The 19,993-nt window shown below is 41.1% G+C and overlaps 2 protein-coding genes across 2 annotated transcripts; one reads left to right on the top strand and one right to left on the bottom strand.

Annotated features, from left to right (window-relative positions):
- Positions 1-10,162: 10,162 nt before the first annotated feature.
- On the bottom strand, positions 10,163-10,984 carry LOC143012321 (protein ripply2-like). Its single transcript, XM_076165397.1, has 3 exons — positions 10,626-10,984; positions 10,440-10,510; positions 10,163-10,343 (listed from the first exon to the last, which is right to left on the bottom strand). Exons 1-3 carry the CDS (start codon positions 10,761-10,763, stop codon positions 10,184-10,186), a joined length of 369 nt encoding a protein of 122 aa, XP_076021512.1. The 5' UTR covers positions 10,764-10,984; the 3' UTR covers positions 10,163-10,183.
- Positions 10,985-17,001: 6,017 nt separating this feature from the next.
- On the top strand, positions 17,002-19,993 carry LOC143012281 (melanocortin-2 receptor accessory protein 2A-like). The gene is made up of 4 exons (XM_076165344.1): positions 17,002-17,144; positions 17,341-17,484; positions 18,484-18,583; positions 18,849-19,993. Exons 2-4 carry the CDS (start codon positions 17,367-17,369, stop codon positions 19,336-19,338), a joined length of 708 nt encoding a protein of 235 aa, XP_076021459.1. The 5' UTR covers positions 17,002-17,144; positions 17,341-17,366; the 3' UTR covers positions 19,339-19,993.

Below are 19,993 nucleotides of genomic sequence, written 5' to 3' on the forward strand. Positions count from 1 at the left end.
AGAAACTCACGTGTGTGTGTGTGTGTGCGAGTGTGCGAAGGTGCAAAATAAAAGGTCAGGGAGAAAAGAGAGCATATTATAGGATGTAGTAGTATGAGAGTATGAGAGGTGGAAAGGATGACAGAAGAGAGAAAGAGAGAAAGGGAGGAGAGAACTTCTCTGCCCTTTGGTGGTGCAGCGAGGGCCGATCGATAGTCGGTGTAATGAGCCTGGTATTAGCCGGGGTGCAGAGGGACCCGGAGCGGGGGGGCAGGGAGGGTTGGAGGGGGGGCCGAGAGCAGGGAGCTGATTCCCAACAGCAAACAACAGCAGAGCTGCAGACATCAGAACCAACACCTGAGAACACCTATTAAAGCCAGATGACCCTCAGCTGGGCTAATGAAGGATCCACAGGCAGGCCAGCACGAGGGAACGAGGACGTTTGCTGCAGTGCAAGCTGGTTTCAGGCAGGAGATGAATCAGATTTACATTCAACACCAGATATGACGGTGATCTTCCTCTTTTCTTCATTCATTTTGTCTTAAATTCTCCCCGTCCTTTCTTTCTCGCTTGTTTTGTTCCTTCCACTGGTCCGTCCTTGCTCATTTCCTTATTTCCCTTCCTTACTAAATCCTCCCTTCCTTCATTATTCCAATTTTTCTTTCCATCTCATGTGATTCCTTCCCTCCATTAATCTTTCCATCCTTTTTTTTCTGCCTTCTTCTCTTTGTCCCCCCAGCTGCTGCTGTTCATCCATTATTTCCTTTCCTTTCCTTTCCTTTCCTTTCCTTTCCTTTCCTTTCCTTTCCCTTTCTTTCCTTTCCTCTCCTTTCCTTTCCTCTCCTTTCCTTTCCTTTCTTTTCCTTTCCTTTCCTCTCCTTTCCTTTCCTTTCCTTTCCTTTCCTTTCCTTTCCTTTCCTTTCCTTTCCTTTCCTTTCCTTTCCTTTACTCTCCTTTCCTTTTCTTTTCTTTCCTTTCCTTTCCTTTCCTTTCCTTTCCTTTCCTTTCCTTTCCTTCCCTACCCTTCCCTTCCCTTCCCTTACACGAATGAAGGCTTTACACTTCTTTTGTCACTTCATGCATATGTGTACAGAAACATTCACCAACACAGACATTCACACACACATACACACACACAGACACACTGATTCAACCTGCTAGTTGTCTTATCAGCCCGGAGCTGTTCTATCTCTGCCAAGCCACTAATGCCAAATAAGGCTTACAAAGGAAAACCCAAGACTAATCTTGAGTAAGAAAAGGACTGCACTCAACATCACCTCTGCTTTTTGATACAGATTACCCAACAATGGCTTCTGCCACTCTGTTAAATCCACTACACCCTGACAATTTGTATCAGAAAGATGGAGACACAGGGATTGCCTTTGGCTGGCCGGGGGAACAGAGGGGAGAAGTGGGGGATAACCATCAGGTACACTCAAAGCCAATCTGTTGCCTCGTCAATAGGCTCTTTCTTGCTGGAGAGCACATGTGCGGGACTGCTGAGCTTGCCGCCGGTTTGCCAGACCAGCCATCCAGGCAGGCAACAAGGCGGGGGGGTAGAGAGGGGGCGGGGGGGGGGACACACTGAGAGGGCCACGCCTGGGTCCTCTCAAAAGAGGGGATCAAGGCAGGGATAGAAGGATGGGCCCCATCTCTTTGTGCTCTAGTGTCTCCTAAAACAAACGCATCCTACTGCCCGCTGGAAGCCGCAGAGGTGGTCTGGACCCGGAACAGATGGTGTGTAGGATTGCCACTGGGAGAGACCTGAATCCCTGCAAAGCAAAGAGCGCTTTTCAACACATCTGCTTTAAGACAACAAGCATTAATACAGCTCAGAACACGATGATACACGATGGATTTATGTGAATTTAAGTGGATTTTGGACTTTGTTTTCAATAAATGCTGCCTTGAATACGACAAAACAACATTTGAGCCCTCGTTTGTTGTCTACAGGCACAATCACAAGACTCAAATCAATTACATTTCTTATTCCAAAATGTTCTGGAACCAATTATTAACTTAAACCCCCTAAAATTCAAACCAAATTTGATCATTTTTACTTATTTCTACTTTCTCAAGAACTGGGATGCATCAACTCTTCATCCAGTGTTTTGGGTGAAGCAGGGAGAGATGGAAAACAAGGTGTGGACTGTCTGGCCTGAGATCCAGTCAAGTCCTTGTTAGCATTCTAGTATCTGGACACTGACATCACATTTTAATAAAAGGTGTAAAAGTCTAAAGACGCAGAAAAGTGACAAAGTAAAATCATTTGAATGTTAAAGACACAATCTAATGTCATCGTGTTCCAGCTAACCAAACTCTTTCCCGCAACAGAATGTGTTAAAATAGAGCCCCCGCTAATTAGATATTTTTTGTTTAGAGGAAAACAATCGAAATTGTTCATTTTGTATGATTAATGTTATTTCCCCATGCAGTGAAGAGTCACAGTCTCATTCCCCACCGCTGAGTAAAGAGATTTTCACAAGCCCATCAGAAACAGGGCCTCTAGTAGATCTAACCCATGCTATGGTAATCACATGCTAATCACAGTTAACACCAGCGCAGGGTCCCATACTCTAGATTAATGCATCCGTCGCATATTCACGTTTCCATTAGCATAAATCAGGTTCACCCTGCCTTTGTAATTAATGTTTTCATGTGAATGATAATAAGATATGGTGATTAGGTCAGGGTACTAGAATGGAAATGACTTGTCAGCTAACTCAGCCTCAAACAGCTCCACACATGTTGGACTCTCAATATGTGCTTCTTCCAATTCGCAATCCAAAGATAAGTGAAGTTTGATAGCGAGACGTGGAAAAGGAGAATAGATTATTAATCACATTTTAGCAAGCGCAAGAGCAATTGTGTGATTTTTATTTTCAGGGTTTTTTTTTTTGGCTAATATAAATCCTTCCTTCTGGAAGTAAAACTGATCACACCAAACTCTTACACACTGAGTGGTAGTTGTGTTTCCAGACTTATTTGCGAACATACGTACAAGCGAGGTCATACATGTGACTCCTGCCTGATCATTCATGTGAACCCACATGATCTGGACCCATACACACACCCGTGCACACATGCCAGACATGAAGTCTTTCACCGGTTCCTCAGTATTCAAGCAGTAGGAAAAAATCTGAACAAATTTTTGCGAAGGTACAAAAAGTCTTCCTTGACCCGGATCTCACCTAGCAACAGAACTGCTATAAGGGCTATAAATCTGATCTTTGATTTCATGTCCTCATACGGGGACATGTGTTTATTGTTGTTCAACCGGTGTCTCATTCTGGTATACATGTTGAGGCAGACACCATGTATGAGCTGTATTGGTCATGTATGTGCACTCAAATATATTGTGTCACTAAGAGACAGAAATGGATGCGTGTGCATGTACACACACACACACACATATATACAGTGTGCATGCAGCTTGATGAGATACCACATGAAGCAGTGTGTTTTAGCCTAGGTGGGCTTCTTCTCTCCGTGCTGGGTTTGGTCTGCAGGGTCTGTCCTGTCTCATGGGAGTTCCCCCCCTCCAGCCCTGACATCCTTGACACGGGGGGCATTCCTCTCAGACCGGTGACCCCGTATGACGGACGGCAACCTCCATGCCTATAAGCTTGCGATGAGAACCGCTCCTGCCCTGTGGAAGCGAAAAGCCGGGGTTCTGATGAGATACGTGAAGAACTAAAGCAGAGGAAGAATGCATGAAATTTAACACAAATTAGAAATGAATGTGGATAAATGAGTTTGAATCAAATCTTAAGTTAAGGGTTATATGGTAAAGCTAATCTCTGATTTCATGTCCTCATACGGGGACGTGTGTTTATGTGTTTGTTTTAGCGTGTTTTTTTTTACGGTGTCTCATTCAACCTGACATGCCAGTTTCCGTGGTAATTTACGAGGCCTGACCTGTGAATCTGAACACCCAGTTCCCACCTCCAACTCATCTCTGTCATGGGTATCTTAACCTCTCTTTGAACCGTGCAGTAGCCATCAAGATTTTTCACAAAGTTCAAAATGTGCTTGAAAAAACGATCGACCTGAAACAATTCTTGTTGTTTTCTGTCCCGTTCCTGGACTTGGGGTTAAAGGTCGAAGGTTTCATCTATTTTCAGCTTTTTTTTCAAGGGGAAATACCAGCAAAGTTGTAGCTTGAAAGTCACAAATCAACCCCAAGAAGCTCCAGACATGAGCATCAACATGTAAACGCAGGGGAAGAGAAGAATAGCCTGTTTACCACTTTTGTGTTGGGGGCCATTCATCACCAGAGTGGCTGAATGGAGGCAGAGGAACAGCTGAATGAGAGATTCTCAAACAGGCGCAGTAATTTGCACTGTGTTTCTAAGTTATTCCAGCTCCCTGTAGCTCAGCAGTGGCTGACCCTTCTCCCCTCCTGTCTGCTAAGAGGCCTACAGGGAGGAATCAGCCCAAATTACCTTTATTGATCCTGAGAGACAGGTGAATACCAAGCAGGCCTCTCTTCCCTTCAGTTTTCTTATGATTCATCCACCAATCTTATCACCCCCCCCCCCATCACCCCCCCCCCCCCCCCCCATGCCCGCCTGCAAGAAGAGCGAGTGTGTGTCTTGAAGAAAACAGGTCGTCTTTATGTGAGAGAGCAGCAGCAATGATTTAGTGTTTAGATCCAGCTTCCTGTGATTAAACCTGCCCGTTCATTGCTCATGTTTCATCGGCGACTGAGCGAACAAAGAATGGCAAGCGGCTGTTTTTATGCCTTCCGATTCTGCATTGTTCTTTCGCCCCGGCATACAAATCAGTAGCGGTGGGGAAAAGATACTCCATTAGGTCCAACTCTGAGTGAAATCAATGCGTGACTTATCAAATGAAATAGGGGATTATGAGGTAATCACCTGGCAAACGTTGCTGAAATTGTAATTATCTCCACTGCACACAGAGAGAGGAGACCAAACTAACTATTTAAGTGGAGGGTAAGATAACAAGGTGTAGAAAAGCACAACAGCTATATCTCTTAGACAGCGGCGGCGTGAGGCAGAATGTTTATGGGCAGAGCAGCAGTGACAGCAACTCCTGTGCTTCCTCTTCCTCAACAGGAGAAATAACAACATCTTCACTCCATCCCTGAGATTTATGCCGCTTGTCCTCTCGTGTCTCATTATTGCTGCTCAGTTCCTCCTGCTGCATAATGGCTTCCTATAGGAGGAGACGTACGCAGTGATGTTTGAAATGCATCCAGCGAGTTAAATGTACACTTTTCTGAGACAGAAGGGCTCAGAAATGTATTCACTTCTTAAAAAACATTAAAGAGGAAATGAATTAAACAAAATAAATGTAATTGAATGTATGTAATAGTAAAAACAATTCATCTTGTCTAGTAAATACGCATGTAATCCATAAATAAACAAATATATAAAAGAAATCAGAGAGAGAGAGAGAGAGATAGATAGATAGATAGATAGATAGATAGATAGATAGATAGATAGATAGATAGATAGATAGATAGATAGATAGATAGATAGAAAGATAGATAGATAGATAGATAGATAGATAGAAAGATAGATAGATAGATAGATAGATAGATAGATAGATAGATAGATAGATAGATAGATAGAAAGATAGATAGATAGATAGATAGATAGATGAGGAGGTGGTGCTTTATTGAGCTATCTGATGTATGTGAAACTCTCCGAAGAAGAGAACCACGCGCGCTAATGTGTTACAGTGCAACACCGCCCCCTGGTGGATTTAAAGGGACATTGCATTACAGCCTCCACACTTAACCGTTTCTCATCCTACCCTTTTGTCAGCTTTTAATATATTTTCCTCGTTTTTAGTCTGTTTCATCAGCATGAATCCATGTACATTCACTCAGATCAACAGACCTAGATTATAGACTTGTTCATAGCTTTGCTCCGGCATGTTCTGTGGACTCCACCTGCATTTCCTCACCTGTCAGACTGTCAATGTGCTCAGATTACGCAACTCATCATCAAACTGTGGGATCCTCTTCATTCTGTGTGTTATTGACTTTTATGTGCTTGTAGATATAGTGATTGTGAAGTAATCGCACACTATGAGGTCCCACAAGTGGTACACATACTACAGTTTGAGAACCAGTGCTTTTTGTATGGGAATATGAAATTCTACCCATTTTGAGAATTAATCCAATCAAAAGTCTATAAATGCCATCAAAATTATGGAAAATGTGAATTAATTTCCTGTGTTATTCAGACTTTGGCTTTAAGAATATCTGAGCCTGGTGTCAATCATTTATGTAAAAGTTGTAAATGTACAAATGATGATGAAGGACCAGGCACAGAGCCCAGTGAGGTGTGACCATGGGAAGCTGCTCCATTAGGTTCAGTCTCTCTCTGGGTGTGTCACACTTTGTCACCTCACTCCGTGTTGGAGATCACACTCTCACACCACGACCTCAGTTCATGAGGCCTTGCCAACCCTCACACACACACACACACACACACACAACACACACAAGTAGATATGACCGATTCAATGCGTTGTAATCATTCGATTCTCTTTGTATTTAGATTTATGATGAGAAATTATGAGAGAAAGCTGTCCAGTGGATGAAACGCATGTGTGGAAAGCCAACTGTACGAGCCAATTCAATGTTTACATGCTTTATAAATCAATTAAGGGCCGTTTCTATCAGTGCGCACATCAATCTCTACTAATTCAACGTTATATAAATGTAATTATTGCCTTAATCAGCTTAGAATCTACATTTTAACATGAACAGCGCTCTCATAAGTGAATTTCAACACAGTCCAGGCTTTAGGTGTGTACATCTCACACCCACATTCACACTGACTGCACCTCTCACCTACACATGGGAAAGAGCAACAAAAGAGCCTGAGAAGCTGAGAAAGCACAAAGTTCAGCAAAGTTCACGGTGTCAAAGCAGGACATGAGAATAGGTAATGGGCAAATAAGCAGAAGTGTTCTGTGTGTAGTTTCTAGTAAAGTTTCCCACCTATTCACACCCAGAAACATGACATACACCCTCTGTCCAGGATTTAAACAAACAACCTGCAAGTAACAAGACAGCCTCATAATGTCTGCAGCCCCAAAATACAGATCAAACTCAATACAAATGACAAATTATCCACAAATGATCCAAATATAGGTTTTTTGGAAGGAATTTGAGCAGAAGTAGTACTCGACTCACACAGTGTGAGAACCGCTGGGTTACAAAGGTTATAAATTGGCTGGACCAGGGTGTGTGCCACTCAGTAGGAGGTGTGATCATCTCACACCGAGTAAGTGACTGACATCGCACACCCAAAGCTCTGACACCAAAGCCTGGGAACGTCCCAGCCACCATAGAACAACAGATTTGATTATAGATTAGAACTGCAAAGGAATTTAATGGAACTATAAGGCTCAATTGAAGCATCGGTGCGACTCCTGGTCTTAGAAAGCATCATTTAATTTTAGTTTCTTGCCTTACACCTCTAGAGCTGATACAGTTCCTCATTACTATACACTATAAACTTTACTCCTGCAAAACTCCCTCCATCTGCCTGAATGTGAGAAATACGATGCACAAGAAAATTCCACCAACTCCAGCATTCGTCTCTCTTGTGAGGTCGCTAGTTCGTGGCACCACTCAGGTCAGACTCCACCGTGTTTACTATTTAGGTGTGGAAACTTTGCACCTTTGCACCGTCCATGGTACCCAAACACAAATCCCAGAGTTCTCACGCAGGGTCTGGGAAAGGTGGCACCATGCGAAGGGGAAGAGTTGAAATCACAAAGTCAAAGGTGCATTCATGAACATTTATATATGTAGAAAACTAAGGTTGCATAATTTCTAGCACTTCAGCTTATTTACGCACAACCATGTCACCAAAATATTGTGTTTTCATGCAAGTTCAATGTGCCCAGAGGGAAACCTGTATAAGAACCATGATGCTGCTGTCTTTTATATTCTACAGATGTATTTGTTTAAGGATGTTTTGATTTTTGCTTCATCCTGTGAGGTGTTGAAGGTCAGATTTGGGGGCGAACTATACACCAGCAACCCCCGGAGCTACAGGGGTTGCTACATTTTCCGTGCAAAATTGAACGGAGAGCCTCATCTATTTTTCAGAGTACAGCTTGAATATAAAGTAGTTTGGAAGTTCCAAAACAACACTCGGCAATCAAAGGTTGAAAACAAGGACAGCGTGGTGGCTCCGTCTCACAGCAGCCTCACACTCACATGTAACCTGGTTGGGGTTTGAGTCTGACTGCCTTCCTGTGTGGAGTTTGCATCTTTTTCTGCACGGGGTTCCATGTCATTTAAAAAAGGATTTCTTGTAATGCTAAATTCTTAAATCTGAAAGAAAAGAGTGTATTAATAAAGCGATCAATTTGATTTATTTTCATATGTGTCATAGGAAACTGTAGTTTTGATGAATCCATCCAAATCTACCAAACTGCAGCTACTGATAGGCTATTATGTGATCAATACACCAATTTAATGACTAAAAAATTACATAAATGATGACAAAACACGCTTTAACAGTTACACAAGTTAAATTCATTCCTTTTTGTGTGATCCTCTCTATCGGGGCTATGAGGACTCAGGGTGCTGACATTAGTGACCTCAGAGGTCAGATTTGGGACTGTTCACACACACACACTTCAGCCCTTTAGGTGTGCGCTCCTCACACCCCGATTCACACCAACAATATCTCCCACCTCCGCCATGGGAAAAAGCATCGCAGCCATAGAAGCTGAAAAGTTCAACAAAGGTCATAACAGGACAGGAAAGAAAAGGATCAATATCAGCTTTTAACTTCTGCTTTTCATTAAGTTTGTTGTTTTTTTTCACCCTAAAAAGCATAACAATTAATATTAATTAATGATGATTTTCTACATTTTAATTTTGTGTAATGTAAGTAAATATCTAGAGTAAAATGTGGAATAATGAATTATAGAAAGGTTTTGAAAATGATGAATCACTTGCTTCTGGATGACCTCTGACCTCAATGGGAGTTTGGCATTCTGGGAGTAACTTTTATTTTTGGGACAGTCATTTTCTTAGGCTTCATTTTATGTTATGCCCTGGATTTAAAACTTCTACATTAAAAAAACCCAATATGATGGATTTCTGTATGAAATTTTTTACAAATGCATCATTCATGTCAGCAAAAAAGCACAACCCTTACATTTTCAAGAATTTTTCAACTGCATATGATTTGCAGGAACACTGAATAATACATAGACTGTACACATCTGTACATGTAGACACTGAATAAAGAAGGGAGCTGCTGTGTGTGACCTCCTAACTCTGTTTATACATAACAAGGCATGTAAATGAATCAATGTTATGTTGTATAAGTGCCATAGATGTGACAATATAACATAAGGAAGCAGCATAAGTAGAAGATCTTGTTTTCGAGGGTAATTAGGAATGAAATGCACTTTAAGATATCAGGAACAAATACCACATATTTCCTTTAAACCTTTCCAGTATTTCTCTTTAGTTTTTGGAAAGGTGCCATGCCAAAGTGGTTCCCTGGTCACTCAAGCCCCTTAAAAGTATTGGTGTCCCCTCAGGGAGACCCGCCTCCCACTCTGAGAACCACTGGATTGTGCTTTATGAATCTAAAATTTCTGAATATCCCAGTCTAACTTGTTCTGCCCATCATTAACAGCAGCTCACTCTTCTGTCTGGCTGATGGTTGCATGCAGTGCAGTTGAGACCCTGCTGGGTTTCTGCCAACATGAGGCCTGTTGAGACTCTTCACTCCTTCCTCACATGTGCCATTGACACTTCACAGGATGTTTATCCAGAATGTTTAGCACTCATCCCTAGGAGGAGAGCGGCTAATGATGTGGCCAGTGCCTTAGTCGTATACATAGACACTACAACTACATGAAGGCTACTGAGAGTAATGTGGCACTTTTATAAAAATCTGCAATACATTCGGTTTTAGGAACAATTCTGTCATGGCATTTATGCAGCTCAACCTTAATTTTACCCAAATACCCAAGATTACCCAAAATATAACATAAAATAATACAAATCAAGTTAAGACAAGTAGAGCAGAGATCAGAATTCAATGTATTTTATTGCATCGTTCGACAAAAATAACTTATTGGTACAAAAATGGAAAGAAATCCACATTAAATATAAAATTATGTACAGGAAAAATAAATTAAAATAAATTATAGCATTTCTGTCTTGAGTCTTCAGAGGAGATGTTCAGTTCCACTCCTTTTCATCCTCCTCTTCCTCATCGCTCTCTTCATCGCTGCTGGAGTCCTGGTAGGGGCAGATGGTCGCTTGGACCGGGTAGTTGCGCAATAGCGTCTCAGCGTCCTGATACAGGTAATCGAAACATTTCGATTTGGGCCAGTAAAGTCTTAAAAAGAGAGAGAAAAGAAGCAGGGAAATTAATAATCAGATAAATCGATTTCAGCTGTGACGGTTATTCAAAAAAAAAAAAAAGTCGACTTACTTCACTGGATGCGTCAGTTGGAACGTCTTGGGGCACTTTGCGTCTGAAAAGTGTCCGGGCATGGAATGAATCTGAGAGAACAAACGATGGATTGAGTTAGACATGTTCTTGTTGTTGTTGTTGTTGTTTTGAGACAATACAACGTAGTTTCACTTCAAATCTGGATTCATGGTTTAGAATATTCACCTTTCGTTTGGTCGATTTCTCCTCTTTTGCCACCCACGGTCTCCACAAGTTCCCAGCCCGTTGAGTTGTTCCATCTGCGGCAAAAACAGAAGTAAGTCCAGTCTCGGTGGTAGTGGTGGTAGTAGTGAAGCTCTCCATAGTTCTTTGCGGTGGGTAGTCCTGTGTGTTTAGTCCTCTGAGAGTGAGTGAATGTCCTTACTCAGTGCTGAACTCTCCTATTTATAAGACACACAGCGCCGTTGGTGCCAAATTGCGCCTTGACGCCTGTGCGAGTGTCTCCATGCGCCACACTTGGTTCAGGTGCGAAGTCACACATGAGCAAACTCTCAACCATATGGTGTCTTTCTCTCCAACATGCCCGTGCAGGACGCAGGGGAGAAGTGTGTGACTACTTAGAGAGGCTCATTTGAAACAGTTTGAAAACCTATTAGAGATCTAACACACACGTGGATTCCTGCAAAGTTTCACCACAGAAACATAGAAAGACTGAACAAAGACTAAGTTTGTCCCTTTATATAATTATAAAATATAAAGATATCAGTTGTATCAATACTGTTTGTACTGTGCACAGTGTGTGATCTGTGTTTTCACTAACACAACTTGCACTTTAGACACATAATATTAATTCAGTGACATTTAGTGAACTGATTTGTTTACAATCTACAGTATAACATACACTATACAACAACATTAAGAGTGAGTGGTGCATTATGGGTATTTAAAGGCTGGATCATGGTTTATCACATGTAGATTATCTGATGAAATGCTTCATATCATCTTACAGTTCAGGCTTGAAGTGGGTTTTGTTTAGCCTTTCTGTCTTTGTTTACATCTTGATACTCAGTTTGGTGGCTGAAGCCATTTGGAGTGTGTGAGGTGTGAAGAAACACGTGCCCTCCTGTCAGCGTGCTGCGTGCCCTGCTGTGTGTGTGTGTGTGTGTGTGTGTGTGTGTGTGTGTGTGTGTGTGTGTGTGTGTGTGTGTGTGTGTGTGTGTGTGTGTGTGTTGACACGCGTCTATCTCTAGTGTCGTCACGCGCCCTGGAAAAACACACGCGTCTCCATAAATCTGTTTATAACGCTGAGATTTATTGAGTTCTGTAGAAAGTGAAGTGCCTTTACCCAGTCCACCGCTAGGGGGCAGTGTGGCTTTACAAGCTGAAATGAAATGATGAGGGGAACACGTTTATTGGAAAAATGTTCAATCAGCTGTACAGCAGATCTTTCCACTTTTTTTTCCATCCAAAGAGAGAGAGAGAGAGAGAGAGAGACCAAATTCATTGCACATGTTAAACTACAAGACATTAAAGAAAATAAGGAAAATCGTAAGAAAATTAAACCAAAGACACGTGTCAAATAATATAAACAAATAAATCAATGTGTAGAGTGTAAAACAAATAGATTGATTATATAACGATGTAAGAAAGTAGTAAAAGTGGGATTCAAACTACATTTGGATACATTTCCAACCTGACGCGAGGTGACGCTTATAGCATGGCAATGGCTCCACCTACAGGCCATTATGGGTCATTCACCGGTTGAGGACTGAGAAACGCAATGGTCACTGCACATCCACCATCATCTAATCACAACAATGGCGGTGAAATGATGGGTACTGTCAATTCAAATGGGTTCAGACTATGAAACTTACAAATTAGTGAACAGATTTTAGAGACAGCTGCTGGTTGCTCGAGCAGAAAATCGATTTGTATTGTACTACAACGTGAAGCTGCATAATCCGTTGTGCTTCACGTGCGTGGACGTGCTGTAAGTGAGCTCTGGGTATGACCTGCATTGGATTCCACACAAAGGCCGCTCACACACACGCACACACTGCCACCCTCTTTCTCCGGCTTGGGCATGATTTGGTCTCTCCTCAAGAAATCACACAGTGTATGATTTGTTACATCCACACACACACACACTCACAGGTCCAACAACATTTTTACACTGCTCAAATTAAGGGAACACCTCACAGCAACTATACTGACCTGGTGTTAATAAATTGTTCCCTTAATTAATATGAGCTGCGTATTTTCATTCAATGGCGATGACACATACACACACACACACACAAAGGGCAGCTTTGAGTAAAACACACACACACACACACACACAGTCAATTCCCCTGCTGTTTCCCTCTGCTTCACATGTCATCTTTTGAAACACGTATTGTTTGCAACCAAATCACCTTTCAGTCAGTCATTTCCACCTCTGCCCTTTGAAACCTCTCGACACATCCTTCTAAAACACAATCCCTCTCCATGGCAACAGACACAGATCAAATCAGTTCTCTGTGGCTCGTTTGGTTCTAAGGAAGTCTTAACCTGCCCTTCTTTTTGTAGAAATGTTGTAAATAATTAAGAAATGCTTAAATTTGCATGCTTTTCTTGTTTCAGTCTTCATTGTGTGGGTTTCAGTTGGACAGAATTGTCCAACATGGAAGAGAAGCAAAATCTGTTCTTCTGCCAAACCTCAGAGGTACAGCACAGCCGTGTTTCCCCACTGACCCCTTTCACCTTGAATTTGCTTGATAAAACCATGCTGTGTTCCAGGAAGCATGGAAGAGAAGCAGTCCAATGTATTTGTGCTTGAACAGGAACAGCCTGAGAGGGAATACAACATCCAAACAGGTGTTTTTCACCTGCAACAACAACAAGACTGAAACAATGTTTCATTGCACGGTAAAGCAGGTAAGAAGCTCACATAAATCCTTCATACCTTCTGCGGAGACTCTGCGTGTGAGAAATGGTCCTCGGAACTCTTCCATGTCTATTGCGACCTCATTTTCAGAATACTGACTGAGACATCTGAGAGAATCTTCAGAAGAACTGAGGGAATAGGTAATAAATCACATCGTATATCGACGAGAGAACCCAGTGAGTAGGAGTAATGCGAAATTCACTAATAATTAAAAAAAAGGCCATCAATGTTTATTCCTTATTCAAACAAAACTAATTATTGACCTATGACATGCAACTGAGCAACTGACCAAACAAGCAATAATAATCATACTACTGAGGACTGTGGGATCAACAGGCAGCCTCGGTCATTCACATGAAGAAATTGCCTTAGTGGAAACAGGAACAGGGAAATGCAGTTCAAAGACATGACCCATGATATGAGAACTCTCATATCCCAGAAGTCTGGGTTTGTAGCTATGAGGGAGTTAAGATTGAATACAATTCAATGTAATTGTTTAGTGGTTGAACAGTTTGTGTTTGACGATTTCACCGAAAATGGTTTGGTCCATTTCCGAAAACATGGCCCAAGTGGTTTTTGTTTATGAGAAGGCCATATCTTGGCAAATTTCTAATTTTGAGCTGTAGCATTTGCAAAGCCAGCTATGCAGCACACCAGGCTTATATATTGCAGTGTCTGCCAATTCAGTTTGTCATGCATAAATATGTCGAGGAATTTACACAAACCTACATAATTTCACATAAGATTTCAAATTGCATTTAAGTCCAATTTACCCGACCAGAGTGCCAAATTGTACAACAGTGCATGACGGCTCTTTTCAGGTTCCGACCTCTGAATGTTATATATATTACATTACATTCAAATATATTTGAATTTATGCAAATGTGTTCTAAGTTATGTAAATTTATTCAAATTTATTCAGTTATTCTAATTTATTATAATGTATTCTAATGTCTTGTAATTTATTCAAATTTATTCAAATGTATTCTAATTTATTCAAATTTATTGTAATTTATGGGCCAAGAATAGTAATTCATGGAAAGTCATTGTAATTCATTTCAATTTATTCTAATGTATTCTAATTTATTCTAATTTCTTGTAATTTATTCTAATTTCTTTAAATTTATTCAAATGTATTGTAATTTATTCCAATTTATGCTAATTCATTGTAACTTAACTCCTGTGTCTTCCACATTCACCCACACAAATGTGTGAGAAATAATCTGAAAATGACCTATTAGCCATACATTAGAATAAATTACAATAAATTAGAATAAATTCGAATAAATTTCAATACATTTGAATGAATTTGAATAAATTTGAATACATTTACATAACTTATAAATAAACCAAATTACATAAATGTAAATGTATGTCAACAAATATAAATACATTCAGAGGTCGGAACCTGAAAAGAGCCGAAACAACAGTGTGTACAAATATATAAGCCTGGTGTCCTGCATAGCTGTGTGTTTGAAGTTGAGAATATATACATATATATTTGTGAATAACTTTCAATACATTTAATGTTGATCTCTACCTTCCTTGATTCCACGGTTCTGCCTGTACCATGATCTCACTGACTGTCACAACAGAAAAACAAAATCTCTCTCACCAAGGGTCACGGTCACAGTGCCCTTTCCTTTCCTCTGCACCGGTCTGTATTTGCTGGACTGTTCTGCCGTTGTGCACTGTACCTGCAGCATGGATTTAATTTGAGGTAGAAGGCTCATCCATTAGCAGAGAGCAGCTGCACTGAAATGTGCCATTTGCAGGATTCACTTTATGGCACAGGATATTACAGACCAAAAATGTGAAATAGTTTCCACTGAATAAGCATCAATCAGAAGAGTGGACACAGACACACAGAGACTGAGAAAGCCTCATGAGGATTGAAACTGAGCATATGCAAGACAACCTTATCTTACTTTTTTCTGTTTCATAGTTGAATACAATGAAAGACGCCAACACACCGGGTCATGACAGTTGTAACGGCCACGCTGACTCCATCTTGTGAATCAGTACAGGATAATAATTTGGGCCTGTCTCTTGTTTAAGGTCTTGGTTTGTGGGGACGGTTTGCTATGGTGGAATTGATCACATTACAGTGCTGAAGCTCTCTGGATTTAATGAAGATATACAAACATCGGTAACAGAAAGGGTTGACATTCACTTCTGGGTAATGAGCATGCAGCGAGAGAGAGAGAGAGCTCATCTTGGTAGCATATAAGAAAGCTCTGTAGAAATGTGGCCACCTGCAGTACACAACAGTTTAATAGCCTTTAACACCTCTAGATTAGTTCTCAACAAGCTAAAAGGTACATTCTAGCATTTGAGTTGAAGTGTGTCTGAATCTGGATTGATGCCAAATCCTCTGACAGACCTGACAGAAGATTTCGTTAAGGATAAGAAAACACTGAACTTTGTGATATGCGTTTTGAAAATTTAAAACACACACACATTTCTAGTTCCTGCACAAATACTGACATTATAAGTTGTCTATCATTAGTGCAAGTGCCTGAGCTTTGTTTAAACAGAGCTGCTCTCTCTCTGTAAATGTCAACTGTGATGCCAATTACATATAAGCTTCATCATCATTTTAGTACTGTAAGATAATGCTGTGGATCTCCAAGAAATTAGACTAAGCTAAAGACTAAACGCCAGCTTGAATTGTCTGTAAAACTGTTGTTCGTGCAGTTTTACTTACCTCAGGAGAATTTGTATGGCATGAACATCTATTAATATTATCTTCACGTTTCTTTTCATTCATTTGTGAGCTAAGTAGCCACCATCATTAAGTTAACAACGAGCCGATTCAGCACAGTTCAAACTGTTTTAAGAGCTCCATCCAGAGCATCACCATTATGAAATCTCCAAATCCAAATTTCATTATCCTTTATACTTAAAGAATACAGCGATACCAATGTTACCATGGGGATGTTTTCAAAGTCAAGAACAAGGACAGTCATTTGTACACAGAATTACACGTTTCTGGTGTTAGAGAGATGTTTGGCCATGGAGGAGTGCTTTATCAATTCCTGTTAAAACTCAAATTGAATAGTTGTATGCCACTCTCAAATATACACGTACTAACAACATCAGACATGGTGTGTACTTTGTAGGACTACTTCATTCCTGCTCACTGAATCTTTCACAGTAACATATACTGGTCAGTGTCCCAGAGTAGAATCCATTATGCCTGCAAAGCCGCTTCAGTTATATTTTTCTTGGAAATGCTTATGAGTAATTATTATTCCAATAAACGCACCAAAACAAGCTGCAACAAGGCATGAAGCAGTTCCAGGTTCCATGTGATTGAAGAGTTAATGACAATGGATTTTAAGTGGTAGAGGTCTTATTTAATAATGCAGCAAGGCATGAAGCAGTTCCAGGTTCCATGTGATTGAAGAGTTAAATGATAATGGATTTAAAGTGGTAGAGATCTAATTTAATACTGTGGATTTAAACCAACATTCTGATTTGGGGTTTCTCAAAATAAATCTAAATAATTGAAGGAAAATTTAAATTAAATAAGTTAAATTTTGGTTGATAAGACGCAGAATGCAAAATAAAAATAAAAATAAATATTCTCTTTGCAAATTAACTCTTCTTTTCTCGAAATTGCTAAACAATTTTTTGTGGTTTTCTTTTACAGTGTAGTGAAGGGTGCTGATGTCGGCTCGTGTGGAGTCTCGCGCTGTGCAGCTCGCGCCACTGCCCGACGCTCTGCTCTCAGTGCTTCGCTCAAAAGACTCACGGAAGGAAGGAAGGAGGGAGGGAAGGAAGGCAGGAAGGATGGATGGAGTTAATGCGTAACGGTAAAGCCAATGATTTCACGCTGTTAAATAGCCAGAATCACACATACGTAATGATTTAAGACACTCTCAGCTCTGCTATTGGAACATGATCCGCTTTGGCAACTTTTCTATGAATGACATCATTGATCAGCTGTGAGATTTGATTCATTTGGTATGATGTTTATATATATATGTGTATGTTATTTTTTATTCTAAGATTAACGTTAATTCGTCGATTTGGAAATGTCGAATTTCAACCACCGGAATCAAACCAGCGCCCGTGGCAGTGACTACGTGTGGCAGTATGAATATTACGACGACGAGGAGCCCGTTTCTTTTGAAGGACTTAAAGCTCACAGATGTAAGATACACACACACATTCACACACACACACACGCACACACACACTGTACACGCATCCGTGACAGACCACTGCCTCTTGTTGTGTGTGTGTGCGTGTGTGTGCGTGTGTGTGTGTGTGAATGTGTGTGTGTATCTTACATCTGTGAGTGGAATGTGGAATCGTTTCATATAACGACAAACTAATTAAAGGAATATCCAGCATGAAGTCTAGAACCATGATGTTGGTGTAGAGATGAGTGAGAGCTTGTGTCCTTTGAGAGAAAGAGGAAGATGCCACTAACACCATGATGGCAATAAGAGCAGTTGTTATTGTGCTCTGGTCTCTTTCTACGAGGCTGCACCTTCTTTATTGATTGACTAATTGTCATGCACCTCCTTCACTGCTATTTTATCTTCAAAATGGCAACAGAACATCGCACTTGAGATGTGGAATTTGACAGACACGCCTACGGTATAAAGGACCGTTCTGATACACAATTGTTGTTCTTTGAATGGCTCTGCTTCTTGAACTATCACGACTCTAACAACTTTCTAATGTAGCTGGATACCAAGAACACCCGTTAATGTGAGGTTTATTTGCTGTAATACGGCTTTGTTTTGCTTCTATTCTTTGGACTACTGATTCTGAAACTTCATTATTTGGTACTAGACAGCAGGAAGGGACATGAAAGCAGTAGAGACTCAGAGATAGAATTCGTTCTCAACCTTTGCTAGACATTTACAGGGGGAAGATGCAGTGGAGAGATGTCCAAACATGTATTTTCCTACACTTGTTATAACTTAAAGAGTCTAGGCGATGTAGTTATTCGAGTCCAGTGATTGCATAACACCTGCCTTCATCACATTTCATCACCCGGATGTGTTGAACCTTCGCAGACAGCTCGCCTTAGTCAGATATAACTGTGAGTCTCACTGCTGTGGAGGTTGAGAAAGTGACAACAGACTGGAGTTTCGCCACATAATTGCACTCTAACAAGACTCTTCTCTGACATTGCAGACTCCATCGTAATCGGCTTCTGGGTCGGACTTGCGGTTTTTGTCATCTTCATGTTCTTTGTCCTCACGCTGCTTACGAAGACAGGAGCTCCACATCAGGAGTGAGTATGTCTGGTCGTGCGTAGGCTGGGGGAGAAAAGAGATCAAGCGGCTTTTTAGGCTGGCTGAAGAAAGCTTCCAGATCAGACAGCTCACCTGTGTCCAATGTGACAGCAGATCTTTGTGTTTAGTCTCTTCTTTTGCTTTTGATACTATGCATACACACTGATATTGAGTATTGTGCCGATACCATTTCAGGTCTATTGGTCTATTGATTCCATTTAGAACTTTAAGGGTGATCAAAGCTGGTCCTGTATTTGTCAACAGGACCCAAGACTCTGCAGAGAAGCACAATGGAGCAGGGAGCTTTGTGGCAGACAGTGTTCATCCCGAGGACGAAAACGACAAAGCCTTCTCTCGCCCGTTGCTCGGTGAGTCTCGCTCGTTCTTTCACTTTAACATCAGCGAGGAGACGCAGGGGAAGCACAAACCAGAAGACAGGAGATTTGGGGAGCACACAGGAGCTCGAGCCCAGGCAGCCTGTAGCAGGCCAGCAGGGATCGGCTCCTGTGGGATGGAAGAAACAAGAGAGGAAGACGAGGAGGAGGAGGAAGTGAAGGCACGCCAACTTCTTGGAGGAGCAATGGAAGAGAATAAGACGGACAGAGACTCTGACCTTCTGGCTCACTTCAACATCCCTAACTTTGTGAACTTGGAGCAGGGTTCCATGCTGGGAGAGGAAGATCTGCTGTATGAACCATCCATCATACTGGAGCGCCAGTCTCACCTTCAGGATCCCTTCTGTGACCTCTATTAAGGCTCTGTTTACAAAAAAAGAGAAAGCTTTGGGTGTAATATTACTGTAGCAACACATACAAGAACAAGTATTTGGTTGTTCTGCCTTTAGTGTAGGAGGAATGCAACCATTTGTGAGTCATATTCATCTGCCATGTGTTTAAATGCACCTGCTTGGGAGTGATTGAAGCCTTTTCATCAAGCACTCTGTAATTGTACAAGAAAGAACACAAATTATTCACACAGACACATAATGGGCTCGACTCATAGTAATGCACCGCCATTCTTCCTCTCTGTAAATGTGCCTCACAAATGATATAACTGTGAGTGCTTGGTTGTTTTGATGCAGGCTGATGTGTGTGCCTAAACAAGGTGTGTTTCCACCAGCAACCATGCTGAGAGGTCAGGGGGGTCATCGGCTTTGTAACATTCACTCTGCTGTCATTAGTGTCATGTTTGTCATGTGTGGATCGGGACTAAAGACATTATTTCTCCCATAAGGTGCAAGCAGCATTTGGTTCACCAACAGGACAACAAAATCTGGCTCTCATTGCCCAAACTGTAAACCATAAACAACTGCTTGTTTGTGGTCAACTGGATTTGTAAACTACAATTTATAACAAACCGTCTAGAAGCACCTTTTTTTTATGCTAATGTTAATTTTGTATATTCCTGAC

This window comes from Genypterus blacodes, unplaced genomic scaffold (genome assembly GCF_046128005.1).
Source record: "Genypterus blacodes isolate CSIRO-AG114 ecotype Tasmania unplaced genomic scaffold, CSIRO-AGI_Gbla_v1 ptg000143l_1, whole genome shotgun sequence".
NCBI classification, from domain to species: Eukaryota; Metazoa; Chordata; class Actinopteri; order Ophidiiformes; family Ophidiidae; genus Genypterus; species Genypterus blacodes.

Bases quoted from the DNA above. Each gene is read 5' to 3' on its own strand.
- LOC143012281 (XM_076165344.1), top strand. From the start codon at position 17,367: ATGTCGAATTTCAACCACCGGAATCAAACCAGCGCCCGTGGCAGTGAC. The intron at 17,485-18,483 runs GTAAGATACACA...CTGACATTGCAG, and splicing joins AGGACTTAAAGCTCACAGAT to ACTCCATCGTAATCGGCTTC. The intron at 18,584-18,848 runs GTGAGTATGTCT...ATTTGTCAACAG, and splicing joins ACAGGAGCTCCACATCAGGA to GACCCAAGACTCTGCAGAGA.
- LOC143012321 (XM_076165397.1), bottom strand. From the start codon at position 10,763: ATGGAGAGCTTCACTACTACCACCACTACCACCGAGACTGGACTTACT. The intron at 10,511-10,625 runs GTGAATATTCTA...TTGTTCTCTCAG, and splicing joins AGAAATCGACCAAACGAAAG to ATTCATTCCATGCCCGGACA. The intron at 10,344-10,439 runs GTAAGTCGACTT...TCTCTTTTTAAG, and splicing joins CAACTGACGCATCCAGTGAA to ACTTTACTGGCCCAAATCGA.